A 15941-nucleotide genomic window follows, 5' to 3' on the forward strand; every position below is an offset into this window, starting at 1 on the left:
CCATTCTGACAGCACGTGCTTAAGTCTAGTTTGTTCATAAGTCCAGTGAAGCTAGGCTAGGTAGCCAGCTAACACAGTTGGCTATATAGTACTGTACTGTAAAAGGTTTATAATACTTTTCACACAAATAATACATTAAAAAACAAGAAATAAAACGTTTGCAATCTTCCAATGCAATACCTTGAAAATTATAGTAGTCGAGTACAATAGCTGGCATGCAGTAGTTGGCATCGTGTAAACAGGCGAGAAGAGTTATTGACTAGAGGAGGGGGTGGGGGCAGTGGTGGAGTTGAAGGATGGTCAGCAACAGGTGATGGAGTGAAAGTGAAGTCGCTCAGTCGTGTCCGACTCTGTGCGACCCCATGGACTGTAGCCCGCCAGCTCCCCTGTCCGTGGAATTCTCCAGGCAAGAATACTGGAGTAGGTAGCCATTCCCTTCTCTAGGGGATCTTTCTGACCCGCGGATCAAATCTGGGTCTCCTACATTGCAGTCAGATTTCTTTACTGCCTGAGCTACCAGGGAAGCCTAGGAGATGGAGGGCAAACTGCCGTTTCACTCATGCTGACATTAATGGCACAGGTTCTGGTTCCTTGCTGGATTCAGTTCTATCTACGCTCTTGAAAAATCGATCCAGTGATATCTGGGTAGGGGCTCTTTTTTTCTCATCATAGGTGACACAGTAGCACTGGATTGCATTCTGAAGGGTTGCTGCAGCATTCATGTACTGTTCTGAGTTTGGATCCTGGGCCTCAAAAACTAACAGTGCTTCCTCAGATAGAACAAACTTACTTGATCGCACATGCAAACACATGCTCACAGCTTTGAACATTTGCAACTTGAAGGTTCATATGTAGGGACTTACCGTACCTTTGTGCACGGATCTGGTCAATGCATTTTATGCATTTTTTTTTCATGCATAAAAATGAATGCAGGGAGGCCTGGCTGCCTTGGTCTGCCGGGATAATGGAATGAAGGGTCTTCAGAGGTTCTTCTTGAGTCTTCAATTTCCTTTCCTTTCTCCCCTGCTGGTCCTAAACCCTAAATTCCTGTCTCAGCTTCTCCAGCCCCTTTGGCTCCTGCTCTCCCCAGGTCCTTGCCCCCATGCTGTTCCTTTGTTTTCAGCATGTTTGGGTTGTGAATGTTTAAGCAACTTAGATCACAGACTCTGTTTTTCCTAGGCAAGGGAAAGGGCATACCCCTCCCCTTTAAAACTGTCTCCAGCTTTCCCAAGTTTTGAGAAAGCCACATGTAGCCTCTCCAAGCTACAGGGGCATCTCAGAGGCCAAGCAGGCCAAATTGTTGGTGGGTGAAGGAGCTCCTAGACCTTCCTTTACCATTTCTCTTTTAATTCCCATCTTTCCTGGCACATGTCAGATTGACTTTGTTACAATTTTTTGTCATAATACCAATCTCTGCCCAGTGCTATAGATAGCTTTCTCATATCATGGTCATCCATTCATAAGTTAAAGGAATTAAGAATGCCAAGAAGAACTCAGTTAACCTAATGCTAAATAGTGCACTAGCCTTCATTATTTGGAGAAGAAAAAGATTTGGATCTGTGCTAGCCACAGAAGGCTACTGAGCATTTAAAATGTGATTGATTTGAACTGAGATGTGCTGTAAGTGTGAAGTACTGAACTTCAAAGACTTGTTATGAAAGAAGAATTAAAATAATATCTCAATAATTTTCATATTGATTACCTGTTAAGCTGATATCTTTAATATATTGGGTTGAACAAAATATATCATTAAAGTTAATTATAACTCCACCTTTTTGAAATGTGGCCCCTAGAAAAATTTTCAATTACACCTGTGGCTTGGGTTATATTTCTGTTGGACAGTGTTGCTCTAGATTGTATCTTTGTAGTAATTAATTCCTCGTGGGAATTCCCCAGGGATTATTTATTGACGATTTTTCTCTCTTAATCACCAAGCTAAGATGGGAAAAGGACACAGTAGACTGTGAAGTTCTACGAGGCGAGAGCTTGTCTGTTAACCTCCTTCTTTGGAGGCAGGAATGATGAGGCCATTTTGCTTAGGAGGCTCATAAACTGTTTTTGAAGATGTTTCCAGAAAGAGTCTTGACGAATTGACAACATCACTGAAGGAAGGGCATTGCCTCCCAGTGGCTCCCCTCAAAGATGTGATTCATTTAGTTGCCTAAACCAGGGCTTGGACTATTGAATAAAGAAAGAAAGCAGTCTTACTGCTTGAAGTCGATGTCCCCATTGGGTCTCAGCATAGAAATAGACACATGGACAAGAACCATGATCATCCCTATTACTGTTTTATAAATACAGGCTGCAACATGATGGAGGCAAAAGGGGAAAAGAAAGTCTTCTCCAACTGCTCTAAAGAAAACCCAAAATATTTAACTTGTTTGCTGTGGTGCCAGAAGAAATATTGTTACAACATAGAACAAATAGAATTATGGAATCTTGAATCATAATATGATTAAATACCCATACTGTCTAACGTTTTCTTTGAAATCTTAATCATTAGTTCTTATGTAGGTTGAAGATGAACTCTCAAGGCCTCTGTATCCATTTTCAGCAAGCTTTTTTTTTTCTTTAAGATTATAGAATCTTTTGGGGGGGACAAGTTCACTATTAGGAAGTATTTCTCTATAAAATAGAAGTAATCTTTTCCAAAAAAGAAAAAAAAATTTTTTTAATTTATTTTTTAGAAGTGCTTTTTTTTTTTTTTTAACATTTTAATTTTTAAGAGCAGTTCAAGTTCACAGCAGGGTTAAGAGAAAGATAGGGACATTTCCCCACGTCCTTCCTGCCTCCACATATGTGTGCCTTCCCAATCTTATCAACATCCCCCACCAGGGAACTTTTGCTTCTTAAGGTCTTTAAAGTGTTCCCTTTGTTATAGCCTCCATTGTCTTCTAATTCTCTGGGGTAGATGAGAAATAATTATTATCTCTTTTGTAAATAAAGATACAGTCCCAAGGGTTATGATAGGGATATAACCCCAAGGGAGGTGATTTGTTGAAAACTTGTAGGTGACCAGTAACAAACATGATTTGAAAACTTAGATCATTTGTTTTGCATCCCAGCTACTAGGTTCCCAGAATCACAGGGCCACATGCATGCTCAAGTCTTTCGTCCACAACAGAACTTGCTGTTCTGAACAGTGAGGAGGTATGTCTTATTCTCAGGGGTACTTCTTGTTATTAAATTCTATACTGTGCTTTGTTCAATAATATAGTTATTTATACAATGTTTAGAAAGTTAACAGCGATAAACTGAATTCTTTATCTTGGTACTCTTACTTTCTTCCCAATAACAATTAAAAAATAAAAAGATTTAGGCCTCTTTGCTGTCTTCTTGGAGGCTGAGTTGCTGTGAAGCTATGAAACCTTCATTATCACATTCCCACTGCTTGATTTGCCAGCTCACTTTCTTGAGGAATTTAATCAATCTTATCTCTGTGTATGGCTAAAAACCAATGGCATTTATTTTCTCTGCAAGTACTTATTTACTTTTTCTCTTAGACGGCTGTCCCTGTGTTGATAATCTTTTCTCCAGTCTTAAAGCACGGATTGATTTTGGAGCTTCAGCAAGATCAGTGGTTCCACTGATTGCAGAAACCATGTTCCTGTGGATTAATGAACAGTCTGTGTAACCATCAACAAGGGATCCTGCTGAGAATTGTAAATGAGAAAGACGTGATGGGTTGTGAGAACTGGGGGCTGCAAACCTGAGGACTCAGAAAAGAGCAGACATAAGCAGTCTCTTCCTTGTTAACTCTTTTCCCAGCCAGTCAGCCAGCCTTTGTTCCTTAATCATTTGGGGCTTGAAAATGTATGGACTCTTGAGATTATATTTACAAGTGACTTCCCCGGTGGCTTAGTGGCAAAGAATCCACCTCCTGCAGTGCAGGAGACATGGGTTCAAGAAGATCGCCTGGAGTCAGGAAGATCCCCTGGAGAAGGAAATGGCAACCCACTCCAGTATTCTTGCCTGGAGAATCCCATGGACAAAGGAGCCTGGCAGACTACAGGCTATGTTTACAAGTGCAGAAATATTGTTCAGTGGATCTTTCCTAAACAGTGTGAAGAGTAAGACCTAAGAAACAGGTTGGAAAAGAAAAATGACTTTAAATGTTGACATATCAGGACAGTGCTTTGCTTTTAAAGTTACATGCTATTATTTCAACTCCAATTCAGTCTGTTCCCTGAAGCAGAGCCAACTGTTGCCCTTGTGTTCCGTCACTGTTCTTGGCCTTAGGCAGACACAGCTCATCGCAGGAACTTAGTAATGGACTGAGATTTTCTTCCAACTCAAAAGAACACACCAGAATTGAAATTGCATTATAGCTCCAACAGGCCGCCCAAGTCCTGGCTCAGTGGCAAAGAATATTCCTGCCAAGGCAGGAGACCCGGGAGACTTGGGTTCGACCCCTCAAGTCTTTCTGAGGGTCAGGAAGAGCCTCTGGAGAAGGAAATGGCAGCCAACTCCAGTATTCTTGCCTGAAAAATCCCGTGGACAGAGGAGCCTGGTGGGCTACAGTCCATGGGGTCACAAAGAGTCAGACACGACTGAGCAACTGAGCACATGCACAACAGCTGCCTAAGTCAGGTGACTGACAGAGCCGCATAATGTGCCAACAGAGACTCCAGTTTCAGTCAATGCAGAATCAATACAGAAAATCAGGATGGCATGTTGGGTGGCATGTTGGAAATGGGGAGAAGCTAGGAGGCCGGGTCTGGGCAAAGCCAGGAATAGGGGACTAGGCTGCCTGTAGGACTGGCTTCTGAGGTTGGGACAGAGTCTGATTTGTAATGGACCAGAAGACGTGGCGATCTTGAGGCCCTTCCGGGAGAGTCAGCGTAGCAAGTGGTTAAGACAGAGCAGGAGCTCTGTAATCAGGCAAACCTGAATTCAGATCCTCTTTCTACGACTTACCAATTGGGTAACTGGGGCTAAATTACTTTTCTGAGCATCAGTATTCTATCAGTCTGCAAAATAGGAATGATGCTTACTCATAAGACTGTTACGAGAATTCATGTAATGCACGTGGTATCAGGCCTGGTGCAAGGAAGGATTTGGTAAATTCAGCTACCATTATTATTACCGTCACTATCTGAGCTTTGCTTTTTTGCACTAGTTGACCAGGACACCACAGCAGTAATCCCTAGGTGATACGTTGTTGTACAAACACTGACTGTGTGCAGGAGCCACAAGTCCAGAAACTCTCTGTACTACATTTGCAACGTTTCTGTACCTCTAAAACTATTCTAAAATTAAAAGTTTAAAGAAATCCATGGGGACTTACCTGGCAGTCCAGTGGTTAAGATTTCATGCTTCCAATGCAGGGACAGGGGTTCAATCCCTGGGCAGGGAACTAAGATTCCACATGCTTCACAATGCAGCCAAAAGATAAAAATAAATTTTAAAACACTAAAATGCCGGGGACCAGCCCCGGCTGATCCAGGGTATTCGAAGGAGAGACGGCGTAGGCGAGGATCAGGATACAATAGCTTCAATTAGATATTAATTAAAGATATAAAGAGTAATAGAATAAGGATAGCTCAGTAGGAAAATTCAGTGGAGAAAAGAGGCTGAGTAGCTTGGTTTATGCGGGAGACCAATAAAACTTCAAGACAAGAAGTTTGCACCACTTACGTAGGCCGCAGGCGTCCTTCCGTTCTCCCGAAGGAGAGGAGACACTGAGGCCTCCCCGGTCGGATCTTAGAAGCCCAGGCAAAATTAGTAAGCATGGTGGGTTCCGCGCTCCAGATGGAGACTCAGCCAGAGTGAGAGAGAGAGCGACATGGGGAGACCAGTATTTCGAGAAACTGATCCCAATTCTTTATTTTCCATGGTCTACTTTTATACACTGAGATGTTATGCAAAAGTCACGCGGGGTCAGCAGTCCTGACTTTTATTAAAGTCAGGTGCTTCACACAAATGTATACAGAGGTCTTAGGGGTGTTACATCATCTTCTGGCCAGGGGGGCCTGCTGACAATTTACGACCCTCTCCTTGTGACAGCGGTCAGTCAGTCAGGACACTTATTTCTCCAGGGCTGATTATTCTCAAAACAGACGCCACCCAAATAAAGTTACATTCCTACAGGGTGAGGGTGTAGTGGGTTTTAGTTAAGGAAAGAATTTACTTAGCCTAAGGTCTAACGTGATTAATATCAAAGATTAATTCTATATATTCATTAATGTGTATAAGGGCAGGGGATATGGAGACTTAGCAACAAACATTGGCTCAACAAATGAAAAACCCTTCACCAACACAATTTCTAATTAGCCCATTATACTTATACTAATAGTTTTCTAACTTTTCTAAGGAACCTGTTTTTAGAAGGTTTAAAGCATCTCATGCCTCTCACGGTTGGGAGGCTGTGAGCGATCACATGTGGCCGGACAAGCCTGTCAGGCAGGCCAGAGAACCTTCAGAGGAGTTTGTAGGTTAAAACACTCTTATCACGCCCAGGAATTATTATAAACTGGAGCTCTAAGTTAACTCCTTCTCCAAAAGAGGTGGTGGGGGACAGCCCCCCGTAAAGTCAGAGGTGTAGGTAAGAGCACAAAGTAGTAAAGTAGGCAGGCTGGTTATGGGGGTAGACGCTCGAGGATTTCCAGGGGGACTCCTGAGGCTCAATCCCGCCTTTGCGTATGTAGAGCCTCCTTCCTCATGACCTTTGTCACGGGCGGAGTACCTCACTCTGGCCCCCAACACTAAAAGTTTAAAGAAACACACACACATAAATATCTCTTCAGATCAGATCAGAGCAGTCGCTCAGTCATGTCCGACTCTGAGACCCCAGGAATCCCAGCACGCCAAGCCTCCCTGTCCATCATGAACTCCTGGAGTTCACGGAGACTCACGTCCATCGAGTCAGTGATGCCATCCAGCCATCTTATCCTCTGTCGTCCCCTTCTCCTCCTGCCCCCAATCCCTCACAGCATCAGAGTCTTTTCCAATGAGTCAACTCTTCGCATGAGGTGGCCAAAGTACTGGAGTTTCAGCTTCAGCATCATTCCCTCCAAAGAAATCCCAGGGCTGATCTCCTTTAGAATGGACTGGTTGGATCTACTTGCAGTCCAAGGGACTCTCAAGAGTCTTCTCCAACACTACAGTTCAAAAGCATCCATTCTTCAGCCCTCAGCCTTCTTCACAGTCCAACTCTCACATCCATACATGACCACTGGAAAAACCATAGCCTTGACTAGATGAACCTTTGTTGGCAAAGTAATGTCTCTGCTTTTGAATATGCTATCTAGGTTGGTCATAACTTTCCTTCCAAGGAATAAGCATCTTTTAATTTCATGGCTGCAGTCACCATCTGCAGTGATTTTGGAGCCTAGAAAAATAAAGTCTGACACTGTTTCCACTGTTTCCCCATCTATTTCCCATGAACTGATGGGACCGGATGCCATGATCTTCGTTTTCTGAATGCTGAGCTTTAAGCCAACTTTTTCACTCTCCACTTTCACTTTCATCAAGAGACTTTTTCGTTCCTCTTCACTTTCTGCCATAAGGGTGGTGTCATCTGCATATCTGAGGTTATTGATATTTCTCCCAGCAATCTTGATTCCAGCTTGTGTTTCTTCCAGTCCAGTGTTTCTCATGATGTACTCTGCATAGAAGTTAAATAAACAGGGTGACAATATACAGCCTTGACATACTCCTTTTCCTATTGGAACCAGTCTGTTGTTCCATGTCCAGTTCTAACTGTTGCTTCCTGACCTGCATACAAATTTCTCAAGAAGCAGATCAGGTGGTCTGGTATTCCCATCTCTTTCAGAATTTCCCACAGTTTATTGTGATCCACACAGTCAAAGGCTCTGGCATAGTCAGTAAAGCAGAAATAGATGTTTTTCTGGAACTCTCTTGCTTTTTCCATGATCCAGTGGATGTTGGCAATTTGATCTCTGGTTCCTCTGCCTTTTCTAAAACCAGCTTGAACATCTGGAAGTTCACGGTTCACATATTGCTGAAGCCTGGCTTGGAGAATTTTGAGCATTACTTTACTAGCGTGTGAGATGAGTGCAATTGTGCGGTAGTTTGAGCATTCTTTGGTATTGCCTTTCTTTGGGATTGGAATGAAAACTGACCTTTTCCAGTCCTGTGGCCACTGATGAGTTTTCCAAATTTGCTGGCATATTGAGTGCAACACTCTCACAGCATCATCTTTCAGGATTTGGAATAGCTCAACTGGAATTCTATCACCTCCACTAGCTTTGTTCGTAGTGATGTTTTCTAAGGCCCACTTGACTTCACATTCCAGGATGTCTGGCTTTAGGTCAGTGATCACACCATCGTGATTATCTTCATCGTGAAGACCTTTTTTGGACAGTTCTTCTGTGTGTTCTTGCCTTCTCTTCTTAATATCTTCTGCTTCTGTTAGGTCCATCCCATTTCTGTCCTTTATCGAGCCCATCTTTGCATGAAATGTTCCTTTGGTATATCTCACTTTCTTGAAGAGACCTCTAGTCTTTCCCATTCTGTTGTTTTCCTCTATTTCTTTGCATTGATCGCTGAAGAAGGCTTTCTTATCTCTTCTTGCTGTTCTTTGGAACTCTGCATTCAGATGTTTATATCTTTCCTTTTCTCCTTTGCTTTTCACTTCTCTTCTTTTCACAGCTATTTGTAAGGCCTCCCCAGACAGCCATTTTGCTTTTTTGCATTTCTTTTCCATGGGGATGGTCTTGATCCTTGTCTCCTGTACAATGTCACGAACCTCAGTCCATAGTTCATCAGGCACTCTATCTATCAGATCTAGGCCCTTAAATCTATTTCTTACTTCCACTGTATAATCATAAGGGATTTGATTTAGGTCATACCTGAATGGTCTAGTGGTTTTCCTTCCTTTCTTCAATTTCAGTCTGAATTTGGCAGTAAGGAGTTGATGATCTGAGCCACAGTCAGCTCCCGGTCTTATTTTTGCTGACTGTATAGAGCTTCTCCATCTTTGGCTGCAAAGAATATAATCAATCTGATTTCAGTGTTGACCATCTCTTAAGGCCCATAAAAATCAAATTAGATACAGTCTACAGTAAACTTTATCTCTGTAAAGGTACCATAAATATAATCCCACCTAAAGGAAGTTCACTTTACTTTAAAAATTGACAATATGTTGGTATTGGTAGTTTTAGTTACAAGTAGTACCATCAGAAATCCCTGATAAAATTGCATGTGAAATATTTAGTTGCTACATAGAAGGAGATATCTTTCTGGAACAGAACGAGTAAGTCTATTCACTAAGGAATCTACTCTGTACCTCAGTCAAACCTACAGTTAAAAACTCTGAATTAACTGTCTTTAGGATTGAAAAGATGTCTCGTGAAGCTGATGGGCCAACATGAGGAAGTGTGGTGACAGTTTGAGTTGGGCCTTTCTTTTGGTTTGTTCCATTGTAGGCTTCTAAGAAATTGACTGATTTGGGGCCACATTTGGTTGAAGAGTATTCAGTTTTCCTTGATTTCACTCGACATTGTAGTTTAATTTACCACTTTTCAACACAATTGCATTCAAAGAAAGGATTTCAAATGGATGTGTATCCTAGCCTATAAAAACATTTCAGTGAAATTAGTAGGTGGGTAGCACAAACGATGAAAGAAAAGGGACGATAATTGTAAAATTTGACTTGAAGTTTCTTTGCGGTTGATTGCCAGTCATCATTGAGCTTATGGTTTTCTTGACAAAAATAACTTACTAGCAATATAGTTAATATAGTCTTTAATTTAAAAGAAACTTTGGCATAATGTATCCTCCCACCCTAGCATTGTATTAGAGAGCACCTTTGAACTTGAATTCCATGTGTATGGAACTTTCTTCATCGTAACGGTCCCAGAGCTGATGTCTTGTCGTTTAATGTCTCAGCTCACAGTCAGCTCTTCATCTGATGTTCCTCTCTGCCCCTTCACTGTCTATCCCATCACAGCAGTGGAATGCTTAGAGCATTTATCACAGTGGGAATTCATGTCTGCTTGTTTTTTTCTTGCTCATCAAATTAAACCCTAAGAGAGCAGGGGCCTTGTCTGTCTTGTTCATTACTATCTTGTATGCTTGGAACACTGCACACAGTAGATTGATACTTTAAAGTTTGACTTTGCAGTGTATATGTATAGACATATATGCATTCATAATTCCTGGTAGAAAAACGGGCCAGAAAGATCCCCCTTACTGAATGAAAACAAGTAACAATCTCCAGTCACTAAGTCCTTTTCTCATTCCTTATTCTGTTTCTGATTTCCTTAGACACGTATTAACTTTAGGGCATGATAAATGATAAAATTTAATAGGAAAATGATAAATCTCAAGAAGAAAGGTCGGCATCAAGATAGCATTTTTATCTACAGAACAAACTGATGTTTTAGCTGCCTTCTTATCTTTTGGCTGTTGTCAGTAAGAAAAGAATGACTTCGGATGACCAAGCAGTTTAGGGGTAGGATATCTGGGGTTATTATCTCAGTGACCTCTTGTTTTACCTAAACATACCCAGAAGACAGGCAAGGTTAGTGTTTTACCACAATAACCCAGAAATTCGATCAAATCTTCTCTTGGCTTTGGACTATAGGAAACTTGTCCATGTGCCCAGAGTCGTCTTTGCTCTGGAAAGGAACAAACTGGGGCAAAGCTTTCTTTTTCTCCCCAAAGGTCAGGGTACCTTCATGTAGTTGGCCACTTACCTGCCTTGGAACTTGCATGGAAATTGCAAGCCTCTACAGACCTGCTGAGATCCTGAAAAGAAAGGTAGAGTGTGTGATCTTTATTAATTATTTACTCATGGTTTGTGAGTACAGTCTGGGGTATTTTGAATTTTGTGGAAGCCATGCCTCACTTGTAACTCTCATCCAAAAACTTCAGTTTCCTATTTAGATTATAACGGCTCATTTATCTCAGAGGATATTTGTAAACAATAAACGCTTATCTAAGGGCGTAAGTGGAATCACAGACTAAGATTGCATAAGAGATATAGCAAGCAAATCAACATCCAACAGACCTGACGGATGTCAGGCTCCATTTGACATCTTCTCCCTCCTTTTCTTTTCTTCCCAAATGAATGCAGTCTTCATGTTTAATAGAAAGCCCATTTGACCTTCCCCATTACTGCCTTTAGAGGCTTCCCAGGTGGCTCAGTGGTAAAGAATCCTTCTGCTAAGGCAGGAGTCACCAGAGACAGGCGTTCTATCCCTGGGCTGGGAAGATCCCCTGGAGGAGGAAATGGCAACTCACTCCAATATTCTTTACTGGAAAATTCCTTGGACAGAGGAGCCTCTTGAACCCCAGAGGGCTACAGTCCTGCTGCTGCTAAGTCACTTCAGTCGTGTCCGACTCTGTGCGACCCCATAGATGGCAGCCCACCAGGCTCCCCCGTCCCTGGGATTCTCCAGGCAAGAACATTGGAGTGGGTTGCCATTTCCTTCTCCAATGTTGAAAGTGAAAAGTGAAAGCAAAGCCACTCAGTAGTGTCCAATTTGCAGCGACCCCAGGGACTGCAGCACCAGGCTGCTCTGTCCATGGGATTTTCCAGGCAAGAGTACTGGAGTGGGGTGCCATTGCCTTCTCCAGGGCTACGGTCCATGGGGTTGCAAAGAGTTGGACACGACTGAACACACACACACATGCAATTACTACCTCTGGGGCATCTTTTCTCTTAATGTACAGAGTTAGCTTGCCTTAGATTGACCCAAACAAAATGCTTTACTTATCCTGATCCTCAATGCAGAGAATCTTCCCTTAGATCATTGGTTTCCTTTCAGATACAGAATCAATAGAGCTCAGAAAAATCCCTTATGATGTGACTGATGAAACTCAGAGAAAAGAAGCAAAGGGCCTAGATATATCAGCTAGATAAATTGGGTCCATGTTAATTGAAGTGGTATCCAGGAAATGAATGGGAGACAGAAACGAGATTGCACACTGATAGGAAAGACCAGATTTATTTGACAAAAAGAAACATTTCTACCAGAATTGAACTATGCCTCCTTTGGTCTGAAATACACAAGTAAGGAATGATGAGCACACTCAAGAGCTGAAGAAATTAGTCTATTGGTTGGCAAATGACCTGGAAAATTAATCAGTTCAGTTCAGTTCAGTTCAGTCACTCAGTCGTGTCCGACTCTTTGCGACCCCATGAACCACAGCACGCCAGGCCTCCCTGTCCATCACCAACTCCCGGAGTTCACTGAGACTTAAGTCCATTGAGTCAGTGATGCCATCTAACCATCTCATCCTCTGTCGTCCCCTCTCCTGCCTTCAGTCTTTCCCAACATCAGGGTCTTTTCAAATGAGTCAGCTCTTCGCATTAGGTGGCCAAAATATTGGAGTTTCAGCTTCAACATCAGTCCTTCCAATGAACACCCAGGACTGATCTCCTTTAGGATGGACTGATTGGATCTCCTTGCAGTCCAAGGGACTCTCAAGAGTCTTCTCCAACACCACAGTTCAAAAGGAAAATTAATAGGAATGTTTAATATCTGTCAGAAGACTTTCATGAAATATAACAAATATAAAGTATCTCAGTGCCAGCATGTGATTCTGAGAATTTGGGCCACTCCATTCAGGTGTGTGGGCCACCCTTTTCCAACAAGGCGGGGTTTAGACAGAGATTGCTGCAAACATTGAGGGTTTGCTTCATTGTGTATTTTTTAATAAGTTGGCTCTAAAATGTTACTTTTCTCTCTGAGAAAAGATACTTTCCAGTTCCTGTCTTTCTTCTTTGTAAATTATCATTTAACATAACACTTTCTAACCTTTGGATTCCAGGGTAGACTTTATTTATACAATGTGGAAAGTGTAGGTTGATCAGTCATGTCCACCAGTTTGCAACCCCATGGACTGTAGCCCACCAGGCCTCTGTCCATGGAATTCTCCAGGCAAGAATACTGGAGTGGATTGCCATTCCCTTCTGCAGGGGATCTTCCTGATTCAGGGATTGAACCCAGATTGCATTGCAGGCAGATTCTTTACCATCTGAGCCACCAGGGAAGCCTCGGTTCATGGGGCTGCAAAGAGTTGGACGTGGCTGAGCAACTGAGCACACACGTACACGTGGTAGAAAATGATAACACTACTGAAAGATGCAGGGGATAAGCTGTAAATTATCAGTTATTCTACCACCCAAGAGAAATACTTAACTTTCTATAGCAACCAGCTCTCTGATATTAAAAATTATTTCAAAACATGATTTTTTTAAATTTTATTTATTTATTTTTTAAATTTCAATTTATTTATTTTAATTAGAGGCTTATTATCTTACAATATTGTATTGGTTTTGCCATACATCAACATGAAAGAAATGAATCGCCAGTCCAGGTTCGATGCAGGATACAGGAAGCTTGGGGTTGGTGCACTGGGATGACCCAGAGGGATGGTACGGGGAGGGAGGTGGGAGGGGGGTTCAGGATTGGGAACACATGTACACTGGTGGCGGATTCAAAACATGATTTTTAACAATACCAGTCACTTTAAGAAATCATACTTTGGATGACTCCAGCTAGAAAAGAGGGTTTGGTGGGGTTTTCATTTTGCTAAAATTTGCGGTACGTTAATTGAATATTTTGGTATAAATACTTACATCATGGCAGAGATTAATTGTTATGTACCTAGGGTGTGTGGGGGTGTGTGGGTGTGCATGCTGTACTCAGTCTTGTCTGACTCTTTGTGACCCTGTAGCCTACAGCCCACCAGACTCCTCTATCCGTAGGATTCTCCAGGCAAGAATGCTGGAGTGGGTTGCCATTTCCTACTCCAGGGGATCTTCCCAACCCAGGGATCGAACCTGCATCTCTTGTGTCTTCTGCATTGGCAGGCAGGTTCAGGACCTGGGAGGCCCAGGTACTGGTAGGATGGCAAGTCTGCAAATTTCAGCTCCAAGCACAAATATATAACACTGAGCCTATACTGAAATATAGACCAAGAGATTCAAATGTGCTTTTGTAAAGTGAATTGATAGAAACCAGTATGTCTGTGTCTGTTCATAGTTGTAAGAAGCATGAGAATTAAATAAATAGGTTCCATCATACAAGAGGACAGGAAAACCACAAAGTCCACCTCAAAGTGCTGCCTTTGTCTGTGACTCAGCCTATGTGATGATACTCAAAGTGAATTAAAACTACCCGTTAAAAGCCTGGTTCCCATCATGATTCTGGCTGGCCAGAAAAGGCCTGGTGAAGGAGGGGGCATCACTCTGACTGAGCATGAGACGTTCATGGATCCCACTGACTCCCTGAGTCCTGTCCCTGAGCTCTCCATGTGTTTTCAGTAACCATGGGAAAAAGGCATTTAAGTGATCAGAATGATACATTAATTCTTCTTTCTAATACCTCAAATATTCTTTCAGCAAAGCTGCTTTAAAAGTAATTTCAGATTGTATGTTTGGTTTTTATCAAGAAACGGGAATGGATAGTGGGATTGTGGATTGATCCCAAGAGAAAAAAGTTCCCATAAATGTAAGTGCCTTAGTCAGATAGTTGGAGAAGCTCCTGCCCGACCTCTGTTCCATATTTTGAGCTCAGACCTTCCCCTCGGCCGTGTGGTGCCCCATTGTCTAGCTGAGTGAAATGTCGCTGCTGCAGTTACTTGAATGGGAGCAGCACTTCCCGACCCACCTGCTGTGTAGGTAAACCTGAAACCCATCCTGGCAAGTAGGTTTATTTGCTTTTCCCTGAAATGTGCTGTCCCTTCTTACCTCCTGCCGATAAAAACTGACAGGTCCTTTTCCTGCTAGCCAAAAACAGTGATGGGAACCAGGTGGAAGATGCGGCTCTTAGAACATAGTTTTAATTCTTTTTGAGTCTCATAAAGTAGGCTGAGTCACAGACAAGCCGGGGGCCTCACAAGATCACTCCATGACCTCACTTTCCCTCTGGCAAACCTCTCTCAGTGCAGGAGGGTGATCTCACGGATGGAGTATCAGAAACAGCTTGCTTGAGAAGAGCCGGCCTGTGAGCTGCCAAGGCTGCCAGACGGCATCGCTCTCGTCCATCATCTCTCTTTCCTCCTGTTCTTCCAATGCATATGGTCTTCATGTACTACAACGGTGTTATTAAACCGATCTCACCACAACCACTTAGGTTGTAGATAGCAAAGGCCCATTCATTACATAACCATTCATTAGACGTGTGGCTTTGGAACTGATGAAAGCCTATGTTGACTTCTCATTTTCTTAAAATGGATACTTTGAATGAAACCACTGGACTCTCCAAGAAGATTATTGACCCTACTATTGTATACTGAGATCCCTATTTTCAGTTCTCCCCAATTACCTTCTTTTCTATATCTTTCAAATTACTATTGCCATTGTAGGTGAATAATATGATAGCGATTTGGATGAACTTCAGGAACAGAGGTTCAGCTGTGTCTGCTTCTAACTGGCTGTGCAGTTTCTTACATGCCATTTCATCTTTCTTGACGTCATCATCTTTGTGTTGATTTCTAAGACATCATTTGAGATATCTGTAGTCCAATGATGAATTCAAACACCCTTTTCTACAGGGCAGAGGACCTTCTAGGCAGGTTTGTGATCTTCTCTATATTCCCGAACTACCTTGAAAGCCCTCTCCAAAGATTCTGATTGCCCAAGTGGTTCTCTAGTGTAGCTGGAATGAGAACCACCATGTGTGGGCTCTAGACCAAGGGCTCATTGTTATAAAAATTTCTTCTCTACTAATTCTTTTCCATCCTTAAGCGAAGGTCAATTTTACCCTTCAGAAAGCAACTACTTTTTAAATTCTTTTATAATTTAATCCTCACAAAATTAAGGTCCAGCCATTTTCTCTTTGTGTGACTTCTGTGAATATTCTGCATGGATTCAGTTCCCATTTGTCTTCTTACTTGTTTTTCCACTCTTGGGCTTCAACCACACTTGGCCAGTGATTCAAAAGAACAGAAAAAATGATGCAGGGTGAAAACTGGTTGACTTTTTTTGTGTTTTTTTTTAAGTTTCTTTTTTTTTTTTTTTTTAC

At 42.2% G+C, this 15941-nt stretch overlaps 1 protein-coding gene across 8 annotated transcripts in view; it reads left to right on the forward strand.

Annotated features, from left to right (window-relative positions):
• Positions 1-15941, forward strand: part of ARSB (arylsulfatase B) — a 181746-nt gene that overhangs the window by 48260 nt on the left and 117545 nt on the right. The window contains exons 5-6 of one of the 8 annotated variants that reach the window (XM_086323128.1): positions 3066-3150; positions 3504-3769. The exons of the other annotated variants lie outside the window; for them this stretch is intronic. Of the exons in view, the coding sequence (XP_086179254.1) occupies positions 3066-3139 (74 nt within the window). The 3' untranslated portion in view covers positions 3140-3150; positions 3504-3769. Of the gene's footprint in view, positions 1-3065; positions 3151-3503; positions 3770-15941 lie in introns of those variants that run through there. 8 annotated transcript variants of the gene reach the window in all.

The sequence above is a fragment of the Bos grunniens genome, chromosome 10 (genome assembly GCF_055505025.1).
Source record: "Bos grunniens cultivar Pamir isolate PY7600 chromosome 10, Bosgru_T2T1.0, whole genome shotgun sequence".
Classification (NCBI taxonomy): domain Eukaryota; kingdom Metazoa; phylum Chordata; class Mammalia; order Artiodactyla; family Bovidae; genus Bos; species Bos grunniens.